A 13,751-nucleotide genomic window follows, 5' to 3' on the forward strand; every position below is an offset into this window, starting at 1 on the left:
AACGATTGATAATCATACTCGGGAGAAAGAAATGATTTTTTTATGTTTCAAACATTTCCCCCTCCCGTCCCTCCCTCCCCCCTCACTTTTTTTGTAACGCCCAATTAATAATTCGTGCCTAATTTTCCGTAATGTTCGAGCGCAGGGAACGTGGGGGACCAAATTTTTAATTTTTAATTTCAAGGGAGGAGAGAGATTCCGTAAGAATTTCGCGAACGGCGGGGATCCCTATAGTTCCGTTAGTTAATTTATAAAAATTTAAACGACCCTGTGTTTGTACAATCACGTTTTTTTTGTTTGTTTGTTTGTCTTACGTTTAAATAGGTCGCGTCCACGATTCGTACCTTAAAGGATTATCCCGTCCATCCGTTCCCTCCAAAATCAAACAAACCGCAAACCGTCTGTGTCTGTTATTAGAAAAACATTCGAAAAGACTCGATGAGAACGATGATGATGATGATGATGATCGTGACGACGACGACGACGACGATTATTTTATTATTATTATTATTATTAATTTTTACTATAATATTATTATTATTATTCGCGATAATAATAATTAAAATCTTAAACTGGTCAACATATATATATATATATATAAATGAATAAAATAAGGGAAAAGTTTTTTTTTTATTTTTATTATATATAAATATTTTCGGTTGTAGATTTACTTATTATTTTATTATTATTATTATTATTATTATTATCGTAATCATTATTATTAAAATTTTTGTTTTATTAATTATTATTATCATTATTATTATTATTATTTCACACTGCCGTGTTTTCATACGACGATTACGATCGTAGATTTAAAAAATCGATTGATCGATCGATCGATCGATCGATGAATCGATAAATCGTATAAAAAAAGGTTTGAAAATTTTATGAAGTGTGTGTGTGGGTGTGGGTGTGAGCGTGTGATCGCCGCCCCCCCTCCCGCAATATCGCATACTGCGAGATTTTGTCGCCAAATTGCAAATAAAAAAAAAAAACAATAAAATAAAATTTTTAAAATGGTATCGTAGTCGTTCGCTTACGCTTGCATTATTATCATTATTAATATTATTATTATCATTATTACTATTATTGTTATTATTATTATTATTATTATTATCATTAATTATTAATTTATTATGTTTGTACGCGTAATTAATTATTTCTCGATACATTTTTTTTAGATCTTTAGTTGTCGTTGATAATAATAATAATAATAATATTAATACTAGTACTTAATACTAATGACAATAGTAATAATACTAATAATAATAAATGCATTTAAACGTTTAAATTTCGACGGTGAGAAAATGGGGTTGAAATTTAGTTGAGAATTATTATTATTTTATTTTTTTTTAATTTTGATTTTCGTTCACTTATTATTATTATTATTATTATTATTAATGTTTTTTCCTTTTTCGATTTAATTACCGGGGGGAGGGGGAGAGAGGGAAGGAAATTACAATTAAAAAATATTTTTATTAATTTTTTCAAGCAACAAGATCTATCATCATATGTATTATAATGTATCATTTTCAATACCCTTACACATTTTATTATTATTATTATTATGATTTAAACTAAATTATAAACGATAACTGATGATGATAATGATGATAATAATAATAATAATAATAATAATAATAATAATAATAATAAATAAATACGGTCGTGTGAATGTGAAATGATGTACATATGTCTGAAAATTTGTATTTTTTTTTTCTTTTTCTTTTCTCTCTCTCTCCATCTATCTATCTATCTATCTATCTCTTACCTTCTCACTTTCATCTATGAAAAAATCATTATTATTATGTACTCGTTTTCAAACATTATTATTATTATTACCACTACCACTACTACTACTTATGCATTATTATTATTATAATTTTTGTAAAAATTTTTTTTTTTTCTTAAGTATAATTTGTAGTTATTATTATTATTATTAATTATTATTAATTATTATTAAGTATTATCACTATAGGAAAAAAGAAAATTTATTATTATTATTATTATTTTTTTTAGTAGCCTAAGTTATTTTAGGTGAAAGGGACTAGTGGATTGTGGGAAGGATATTGATAATTAAATAATTGATAATTATTATTATTATTATTATTATATTTTGTTTTATTAAATATATATATATATATATATTTATAAATATAATTATATATAAAAAAAGGGGTTTAAAAAAAAAAAATTATAAAAACAAACAAACACAAAAACAAACACAAAACAATCAAAAATGGCAAAAAAAATTAATTAATTAATTAAAATTAATATATATATATATAAATATTTATGTAATATTGTTGGATTGTTTGTTAATTAAACTATATATATATATATATATATATATATATATATATATATATATATATATATATATATATAAAATTAGGGGTATGATAACATGATAACGATTATCAAATCAAAAGATGATTGATAAGGGATGAAATGAGATGAGGGTTGTTTTTTTTCTAATTATTATTATTGTTTTTTAAAACTCATCTTACATACTTTTTATTGATGCAAAAAGAAAAAAGAAAGAAAGAAAATTATTATTATTATTAATTGCATACATACATGGATAAATATTTGATTGATTGATTTGATAAAAAAGATTGATTGATTGATTGATTTGATAATAATGATTGATTTAATATATATAGAGCATGTTTGATTCCATCGCTTCCCTGCCAAAAAAAAAAAATTTAATAATAATATTAACAAGAATTTTTTATTTATATTTTATTAATTATTATTATTATTATTATTATTAAATATTTTTTGAATGAATGAGAATGAGAATGAGAATGAATTGAAGAATGTGTGTGAGGTGTGGTAATAGTCAATTTTATTAATTTAATTTAAAAAGAGGGAAAATATTATTATTTTAAATTGTTTTCTTTTTTTTTTCTTTCTCATTATTATTATTATTATTATTATTATTATTATTATTATTATTATTATTATTATTATTATTATCATTACTATTATTTTCAAATATGGTGTTATTTATTAAATTTGATAAATAAATAATAAATAAATAAATAAATAAAAATGGTGGTGATTAAAGAATAAATAATAAATTAAAGAAGAAAAAGAATAATAATAATAAAAAATATATATATATATATATATACATAAATACATATATATTAAATACATACACGCATACATAAATAAATAATTATATTATAATTATTATTATAATTAATATTATTATTATTATATTATTATTAAAAGCAAAAATTGTGTGTTAAATAGAATTTAATAATTATTTAAAAAAAAAAAAAAGAAAAAGAATAAGATGAAAGAAAATGTATACTAAAAAGAAATTTATTATAAACTAAACTATTTTTCTGTTTTTAGTGTATATTAATATAAATTTGTAAAAAATAACAAAAAAAAAACAACAAAAACTTGGAAAAATTAAAAATAAATAAATAAAAATATATATATATAATATATAAATATAGTATATAAGATGATGAGGATGAAGATGATGAATGGTTAGGAAATGAAAAAAATTATTCTAAATCGCTCTTAATCTTTTTTTTTTTATATTTGGTTCATTTTGTTATTATTATAATTGGGCATATCTTTTGTAATGAAGTCGCCATTTTGTATCCGCGCGAAAGCTCAACCGGAAGTTGCGAAATAAAAAAAAAAAAAGTAAAATTAAACACATATATATATAGATAGTTATATACACAACGATTTAGCAACACAATTATATGTTAAATAATGGGATTATAGTTTGTTGTGAATATTACGTTTAAATAAATTTTAATTTTTGATTAACCGTTAGACGTATTACTACTATTCAGTTTCCGTTTTTCACTCAAGCCGTGAACAAGTGAATTGTGTAATTAAGTTTTTTCTTTTTTTTTTTTTTAAATATATAAAATATTTGTAGACAGATGAGAAAATATGTTTTAATAAAAGAGTGAGATTTATATTTAATAATTTAAATAAATTTTAAAAGATAAATTAGCATTTGAATTTAAAAAAAAAATGAAAAAAGATTAACATGTAACTGACACATTTCAAATCCATGTTATATTACATACACATATTAAATGTAAGTTTTTTTTAATTTATTAAAGATTAATTTGATTTTAAAATAGCACAAATTTGTACAACAAACAATGAGTCTGGTAACAAACAAACAAACAAAAAAAGGTTTGAAATATTATTATTATTATTTCATATAAAATTAGGATATGATGTAGTTAGTATATAACCTTGTTTGAAAATTTTTTCAATATGAAGTCCACAACATGCAATTGTGTGTGTTTGAATATGATCTTTTTTTTTAACATATCTGTTTTAGGACATGTTGTTACAACATAATTAACATATAAACATAATAATAATATTGGCATAATTACTATACACAACTGTATTGGAAGAATATGATGATTTGGATGAAATCATTTCAATGTAAGAGAACAAAACATTTTTTTTTGTTATTTTTTTAAATTAAACAGTCATGGAAGGTGGTAGAGAAATGTGTTAGACACATGATACAATTACAATAATTGTAGTTTAATTATAATACATTATTGATTAAGTTGATTTAATAATAATAATGATAATCAATAAAAGTTGCAATTGATTTAGAATACAAAGATTTGATTGATTGATTGATTGATAGACACATGATTGATTGATAGATTATTATATGTTGTATTTATAATACTAACACACAAATGTGTTGTTTCCAATGCATTTTTGGAAATAAAGAAACAAGATTCAATTATTTATATATATATATATAAAATAATTGATAAATATATATTTAAAAAAAGAGAGAGAGTTTTAAAAATTAATTAAATTTATTTTTTCTATCATTCAAATGTTTCATTATGTTGAATATTTTAACACATGATGATGATCAAAAGAGAGAAATTTAAATTAATTAATTAAATAATAATAATTATTATTATTATTATCATAATGAGTTTTTTGTTTTATTAATTATCAATTAAAGGAAGAAGGAATGAAAGAAGGAAATTTTTTTTATTTTTTTTTATAGCCCAATGTTGGCACCAAGTGCCTATATAATTAAAAAAAAAAAAAAGAATACAATAAGAAATAATGATAAACCTGATATATAATATTTCAAATATTACTTTGATTAATAATAATAATAATAATAATAATAAAGAAAATTTTATTTTCAAAATATGTCTATTATTACCTGTTGCAAATATGTTGAGTCATATAAATATATATATAATTATTTAAATATTTGTATAATTATTATAATATTTATATATATAAAAATTAATTATTATTATTATTATGATGATGATGATGATGATGATGATAAAAAAAGAAATAATTTGATTGATTGAGGGGGTGAAATTGCGCACAGACATTTTTTTTTTGAGGTGGGTTAGGTTTTCCCTACCTGAAAAAAAATTTTTTTGATAAATTACATTAATTGATTGAATGTATTTTTAAAAAAAAAAAGGTTTTGTTTTCCGTTTGTTTGTTTGTTTGTTTGTTCGTTTGTAATAATTAATCACACGAGTGTTGTTATTATTATTATTATTATTATTATTATTTTCAAATTGAGAAAAATTGAATTTTTTTTTTTTTTTTCCTTTTGCTTTTTTTTCTTTTTTTTTTTACTTTTTGTTGTTGTAATAAATCTGTTGCCATTCTTTCAATTAATGTAAATTATGTCAAAAATTAGGTTAATATAAATAAAATATAAAATTAATTAATTGATAAATAATAATAATAATAATAATAAATCGAATATTATTAAAATTTAAGTGTAAAATAAAATAAATAAAATATGTATTTAATTATTTAATGAGAGTAATGATTATTATTATTATTATTATTATTATTATGACGATAATAATTATATTAATATAAAATAAATTAAACGACGTGTGTGTAAACACAAAAAATATTAATAATAATAATAATAATAATATATTTAAAAAATTGTAAAAAAAATAATAAAAAGAGGAAGAAATCATTTATAAATATAATAATAAATATAAATAAATTTTTGTTTTGTTAAAAAAAAAAAAAAAAATTATTTATTTATTTATTTATTTATTAAAATATTTTCTGTTTCAGTTTTTTTATTTGGGCACCTGGGAAAATTTTCCATCAGAAAATTCCATTTGGAAAAATCATCATCGAAAGGGATACATAACAAATTTGTTTAAATTTAATATACATGAAGGCCCCCACTTCCGCCATTTTATTTAAATGAGTAAATAAGGTAAATAATTTTATTAATAATTTTTCTTTTTTCACAATATTATTATTATTATTATTATTATTATTATTATCATCTGCTTCTTTTGAGACGATATTATTATTATTATTGGGCAAAATTTTTCAAAAGGAATTTAAAAAAAAAAAAAACGATTTGATTTTTTTACGTTAAATAATTATTTTATTTATTTATTTATTTATTTTTATTTTTTGGCAAAATATGCCACATTTTCAAAACATAAACGCATTTACATTTTTTTTGTGTTGGGGGGTGGAGGGGAGGAAAGGGAAAAAAGGAAAATTTTATTTAAACCTCGTGCTCCCCTCGAAATTATTATTATTATTATTACTACAAACGTTTTTATAACTTTATCGCGCGAGAGGTAATAAATTGATTGTGGGGGGAGGGAAGGATGAAGGTGTTGGTGAGGGTGAGGGGCACGAGATAGGGGAAGAGAACACATTCGTATATATTACATGAGGATGCTATTGCATTGAGCGAACAATAATAATAATAATAAGTCTTTATTTAATTTTAATTTTTCCTTTTTTCCCTTTTTAGGTTTTTTTTTTTTTTTTTTAATTTTCCAAAGCTCGATTCCGTGTGTGTGTTGTCCGAATCGAATTTTTTTATAGAGGCTCTAAGCTAAATTTTTCATTACGGGGAGAGATTTCGTTGATTGATTGATTGATTGATTGATTGATTGAACGTTATTATGCAACCGTGACCGTCCTGTGATTTTCCACATCCGAATCCGATCCTGATTCGCTTCTGTCGGAATATTTTCTGCTAGACTGTAAGAGGAGAACAAATTTTTTATTTAAAAAAAAAATCTTCACCCCCCCCCCCCGTCGCCACAACTCGTTTCCATTTTAGTGTTAGTCATTCTTACCAATTTTCTTTTGTTTTGCCTTATTTTGTACTCTCCAGGCGTTTTGAGCAAGTTATTCGGATATTCGAGCTTACTTTCGAGCGTCGATCCTCTACTAGACGGAACGTATTCTGACGTGTTTTCCTCATTTGAAAAATCTGTGTCTTGAATAATTAGCCTATGCTTGTACAAGTTTCGACAGTTACGCGTTCCTGGACCGATGGGTTTTCTCGCCAAACTGTGTTAATTTAAACAAAAAAAACCAAATTAATCTTGTGTTCCCCTTCGTCCTTTTCGATGTCGATAATTTTTAGTCCTTATTATGTAATAATACTAACCTTCGCCTCCTAATTGGTTGTTCATAAATATCATCCTCTGAAAAGCTGTCTAAAATGTCATCCTCCAATAAGGATTTCGTTCTTCTGTTAGGGGAAAAAAAAAAAAAACAGAAAATCAGAAAGAAGTAAAAACTAAAATTTTTTGAACCTGTAATGTACATACCTGGCATTGTTTTCGGCATCAGCAGTTTCCGGTGACGTGATGCGATTTCCGTTTAGGCTTAATTCCGATACTTTCCTACCTAATGATTCGAGATTATCGTCATCGCTCGCACACCTACTGTGACGATCTAATATATCAATATTATTCCTTTCTAATTTGTTCTCGTTTTGTACATCCTCCTACATTAAGAAAAAAAAAAAAAAAATACAAAGTCACGTGATTTTCTTTGGAATCTTGGTAGAGAGTGTGTGCGCGTGTGTGTGTGTGTGTGTGCGCGAATGAAATGGATTTCTTACGTCTAAACTAGATGTGGACAAGAGCATGGGTGAGGGAGTGTTGTTTTCGTTCGGAGACGACGCGTCCGATTTAGAGTCTTCCGCCCTGTAGAAATATTTACAACGTTCTCCGTTACTCCTAACGAAATAAACGGGTTGTTCTTTTCCATCCGTTTCCGTTATTATTCGGTTTTTATCATACATGAGATATAATTTTTTATCATCTTTCAATATGTTTCCTCCGCGTCTGATGGATCGTCCGACTCCGTCGCCTTCGTCGTCGTCGTCATCCTCTTCTTCTTCCAAATTTCCCTCCGTGCAACAGGTACTCGTGGAAATGGAATGTTTTTCCGGTGGCATTTTAATATCCGATTCCGAACTGCATGAACACGTCAGATCCGTTTGCGTACCGCAGTCGACTAAACTGCTACGAAATATTTTTTCCGGCAAAATGCATTTCACTTGCTGTCATTGAAACGTAACAGAAAAAAAAAAAAAAAAAAAAAAAAAATAGGAAAATTTTATTAAATTTTAATGTCGTAATCCGTCCGTCGGTCGGTCGATTCGTTCGTTCGTTTTTTTTTTTTTTTTTAATTAAAAATCATCGAGGCCACAAACCGTACCTTTCTATCCTTGCCGGGACTTTGCCTTGGGGAACTTATTTGCCTGTGTCTAGATTTCCTATGTTGAGCAGTTCTTTCCAAAAGAACGGATTCGACTTTAGATGAACCGTTGAGTTGAACGTAAAGATCGGCTTTTATGGGATCCTGAAACGATTGCGAACGCGTAATTTAATACCCCCCCCCTTAAAATGTCATCCCTTCAATTATCATTATTATTATTATTTCTACCTCGTTCGGACTAGGCAAAAGTGACTCTGAAGAAGGTTTGTGTTCGGGTGATGTTGGCACTGATAAAGACTCTTTTCCTTTTCTCCTTTTGTTAAATTTTTGAAACGGCCTTTCCAGTCTTCGTCTATTTCCAGATCTATAATTAATATTTTTTTCTCTCCTGAAACAAAAATTTATTTATTTAATTTATTTTTAGGGAGTTTAAATTGAAAAGCGGATTTGAAATCCTTTTGAAAAAAAAAAAAACTCACTCTTTGATTTCTTTTTCCCTTTCTTCCAATTGCAACAAAACCGTGCTCAATTCCAAATACAAATGATTGGCTCTTTCCATTTTCCTTTCGAAAAGGCATCGTATATCCTGTGCGTGTTTCAACTCGTCTTTTCGCTTTTTTATGAGATCCGCTTCGACTCTTTTCAATTGACTCCCGCTTGCTTTCATGTGTTGCATATGATCTATAACTTCTTTCTTCCAAAATTTCTAATCGGGGAAGGAGGGGAGGGGGAAACGAAAACAAAAGGGGGGGGCATTAATTTATTTTACAAACAAACAGTTTAGAGTGTTAACACCATTTTCAACTTACTTGAGACGTGAAATAATCTTCGTTTGATTCGGCTAATACCTCTTTGGCTGCAATATCTAAATGATTTAATATGATTTTAAAAGAAGGACGGTTTCTAGGTTTCACGCTCCAGCATTGAGTCATGAGAATTCTAAAACCTTCGGGACAAGTCGAAGGAATGTGTAAAGTCATCGATTTCGTTCCGACGCCGTATATTATGCAACTTTCTTCGACGTCTTTATACGGAGCTTCACCGGTTAACAATTCCCACAAGACGACGCCGTAAGACCTGGATTGAAAAAAAAAAAATGGAAATGGAGGAAAACGCAATTTAAGAAAAGTAAGGTAAGACGAAAAAGTTTTTCTTATTCTTCTTTTTCTTCTGTCTTTTCATTCTCATTCGTGTCGCGCACTCACCAAACGTCAACCTTTTCCGAACAAGGTTCGTGAAGTATGACTTCGGGTGCCATCCAAGCCACGGTACCGGCAAAACTCATTATAGTACTTTTTTCATTCCATTCTCTGCTAGTTCCAAAATCGCTTATTTTCATCACTTCTCCGATTCCTATGAGCACGCTGCGAATGAATAAATAAACAAATAGTGAGCCGACATTTTCTTTTTTTTTTTTTTTTGGCGATCGATCGTTGAAAAAATTAAATAATAATTTGAATCGAGTCTGGTCTGGTCTGTTATAATACTCGTATTTCAAGGTTTTTAAACGCGAGTTTTCTCAGTCAAGGCCTTGTCCCCTAGTCCCGCCCCCCCCCGAAAAAAAAAATTATGTGTTTCCGGGTGAGTCCGGTTCTGGACACACATATCGTTAAGGTATCAACATCAGTCTTTTTTTAGAACGAGTTAATTGTCGGCCTCCACAAAATGTTTAAAAAAAACCAATCATTACAAACGAGAAACATTTCATTTTATACAATATTGCATAACGTATAATAATAATAATAATAATAATAATAATAATAATAATAAGTCGTGTACGATATCTCACGGCCAAATGCGGCCTAAAACTGTAGAGCAAGGTTTAGAGAGGTAGTAGACATTTTTATTTCGAGCCGTTCTCCATCTTTCTTTTTTTTTTTTTTTCGGAGAGGAGGTGGGTTAGTGGGGGGTTTCCCGCCTTAAACGAACAAGAGTTAGAGCACGCACGCACGCACGCACGCACGCACGAACATGTACAAAAAAAAAAAAAAAAAAAACAAACGTACTTGGGACTTTTGAGATCTCTGTGAATAATTTTATGAGCGTGAAGATAGTTCATTCCGGAAGCAATTTGTTTCGACCAGCTAATAAGTCTTTTCGGTGGAACCGGTTCTCCCGATTTCAATATGTTGTACAAAGTACCCGCCGGACAATATTCCATGATTATCCAGAAAAAGGGTGCTTGAGTGCACACGCCTCTGAAAGATACACAAAAAAAAAAAAATTAAAAAAAATTATTATTATTATTTACGTAAATAATATAAATATTTTCATCAATCATCGACTGATAAGAGATTTTCGAGATTACGTAGAAAAAAAAAAAAAAAGTAGGAAAATATTTGATTTTGATAATGCGAGTACCCGATTGCGGTACGTGATGGCGGTTTAAAATTTTTTTTTTTTTTTAACCGACGCGACAATTTCACCAACGAAATTTCCGTTCGAAACGTTATTATTATTATTATTATTATCATTGCGTACTCACTTGAATTTGACGACGTTCGGATGATTGAGCTTTCTTAAATTTTTAATATCAGTCTCTTTTTGTTCTTGAACTTTCTTAACGGCTACGATTTCGCCGCGGAGTTTTCCGCTGAAAACGGCACCCTGAGCTCCGGCGCCCAACCAAGTTAAATCCGTAATCGCTTCAAATGGAATTTCCCAATCGTCTGGAAAAGAAAAACGTTTAAAAATTTTCTTTACAAGAGAGAGAGAGGAAAAGGGAAAATAGGTAGACTCATTACCTTGCAAGTGACTTTTAAGCTCGTTCCCCGTCGCTTTTCCAATTATTTTCCAAACGGGTTGCAAACACCCTAGCAGGCCGTCCATCCAACCGTTGGATTCGTGATTCTCGTCCAAATTCGGCATGTTTTCCACGCTCTCTTCCAGTGTCGTCCCATCCGTTTGCGTGAGACCGTTTTCGAGAGGTGAACCCACTCGCGATCCCAAAACGCCCAATTCTTCCTGGATGCAGAGCATGCTGAAATCATTTATTATTATTATTATTATTATTATTATTATTATTATTATTATTATTATTATTATTTTCACGATCCATCCCGAGTCGATACTTTTAGACTTTGATCTTTCGGACTGTATTATTATTATTATTATTACTTAACCGTCGATCAGGTTTGTGACGTCAGTGAACAAAAAAAAAAAAAAAAAAAATTAACTAATCGAACGTTATTATCGACCGTCGGTATCTATTCGATGATTATTATTTACGGATTAGTACTTGATTATCATTATTATTATCATGTATTAAATTTTAGTTTCCCGCCTCCTTTTCCCTTTCCCTCCTCCCCCTCCGCCTTCCCCTCCACCGTTTTTAATTCATTTATGGTGAAATTTTTTTCCCCGATTTTTCCAGTAAACGATTTGCCACACGCGCGCGCACACACATTTCGAACGTAATTTTCTTCTTTCTTCCCCCCCCCCTCATTCAACGATTATCCGACATCGAATTACCTTCTAATTATTACGTAAACTACGGGGGGAGGGGGGCCCCGAACGCGTTACTTACACGCCCCTTTTTTCCGAGAAATCATTTTTTTTTTTTTTTTGTTCGGACATTCGCGATTCATTTCGCACGTACGTTTAAAATTTTCTTTTTTTTTTTTGGGGGAGGGGGGGGGATTTTCCAGTTCGTTTCCCTCGCTTACGTTAATTTGGCGACACGTATTTGTCGCAAAAAAAAAAAAAAAAAAAAAAAAAAATTATTTTTTGTCCCACGCAAGATGTCGGACGAGGCGAATGCTGCCACCATCATCAGTACCAAATTAACTGTATTCGTTCTCTCTCTCTCTCTCTCTCTGCTCCCCCCTTCTCTCCCTCTCTCTCGTTATTATTATTATTATTTTTTTTTTCCATGTAAGTTTTGACTGCGAAAATTCATAATTAGATAATTTTTTTTTTTTTTTTTTAACTGTTCAAGGTTATCACGGTAGCCGGGCATATTGTTTAGGTTTCCCTCCTACGCTTTTCGCATATAAAACACATAAATATTTATTTAAAAAAAAAAAAAAAATCGAGAAAAGCAATATATACGTTTGCACATATGCGCGAAACATGGATGCCAACAAATTAAAAAATATAGAAAAAAAAAAAAAAATTTTTTTCGAATTAAAATTCCTTATGGGGGGGGGGTGGAGGGGGGATTAAAAACAATTTTTTTTTCTTTTTGTCCCGACGTGAATTTAATACGAATGGCTCCTCGCTCGCGATTGCCGCCCCGCGCGCGCGCGCGTGTGTGTGTGTGCGTGCCAAAATTTGATGGGGGGCATTCCGACATTTTTCCCTTTTTTTTCACACCACACCATAGTTTAACGATCGTTATGCATTGCACACTGACAACTATACTGAGAAATTAGGTTCGGATTTAATGTCGTAACCCCAAAACGACCGACCGACCGACCTTTCGAAACAATAAAAATCGTTTGTCCTTTTATAAGATTACTTAACGACAAACGGACTCGGAGTATTTATAATAATAATAATAATAATAATAATAATAATAATAGGAAAAGGAATCTCGGATGTGACAAGCAAATACTTTACTATAAAATAAAAATATTAAAAAAAAAAAAAAAAATGATGAAAACACATGTGTGATTTGTGTGTAATCATTTCGAAGTAAAACAATAATAATAATAATAATAATTATGGGGTCAAACGACGAGAGAATGAGAGACGAGACAATAATATCGACAGGACAAAACCCCTTAGGAACCAGCATAACAACAACCAAAACAACAAAAACAACAACAACAAACGGACGAATTTTCAATAATAATGATAATAATAATATAATCTCGTTGAACGTGCTTGCAATCATATTCGTTCGCGTGAGAGATTTTACCCAGAGAGAGAGAGAGAAAGAGAGAGAGAATTTATTTAAAAATAAGAGAGAAAGAGAGAGAGTATTTAAAAAAAAACACACACATTAGCATCCATTATACATTTTGAAAAACAAAACAAAAACAAAATCAATCACTTGTCTTTGTTTTACATTACAATCTATACATTTATCTATCTCTTTCTCTCTCTCTCTCTCTCTCTCTCTCTCTCTCTCACACTTTTTTGTCTTTTTTCTTCTGCTCGGTATATCGTGTTTTTTGTTTACTTACAAAAATTCCAAACGGGGTCGAAGCTTCCGCATACGTTCCTTATTGTCCCATAGTCAGAATATCATGAAAAAGAAATCGACGAATAGATAGAAAAACAAGAGTAAA

General features: G+C 28.6%; 1 protein-coding gene across 1 annotated transcript; it reads right to left on the reverse strand.

The window, feature by feature from the left end:
• Positions 1 to 6,960: 6,960 nt before the first annotated feature.
• Positions 6,961 to 11,496, reverse strand: Phum_PHUM582410 (serine/threonine-protein kinase, putative; the record flags this gene model as incomplete). Its single annotated transcript, XM_002432359.1, has 13 exons — positions 6,961 to 7,041; positions 7,140 to 7,356; positions 7,457 to 7,540; positions 7,620 to 7,798; positions 7,916 to 8,359; positions 8,518 to 8,661; positions 8,746 to 8,905; positions 8,997 to 9,223; positions 9,327 to 9,594; positions 9,723 to 9,881; positions 10,524 to 10,715; positions 11,003 to 11,186; positions 11,262 to 11,496. The coding sequence occupies 13 exons, from the start codon at positions 11,494 to 11,496 to the stop codon at positions 6,961 to 6,963; spliced, it is 2,574 nt and encodes an 857-aa protein (XP_002432404.1).
• Between the last annotated feature and the right edge of the window lie 2,255 nt (positions 11,497 to 13,751).

This window comes from Pediculus humanus, genomic scaffold, assembly GCF_000006295.1.
Source record: "Pediculus humanus corporis 1103172108309 genomic scaffold, whole genome shotgun sequence".
NCBI lineage: Eukaryota > Metazoa > Arthropoda > Insecta > Psocodea > Pediculidae > Pediculus > Pediculus humanus.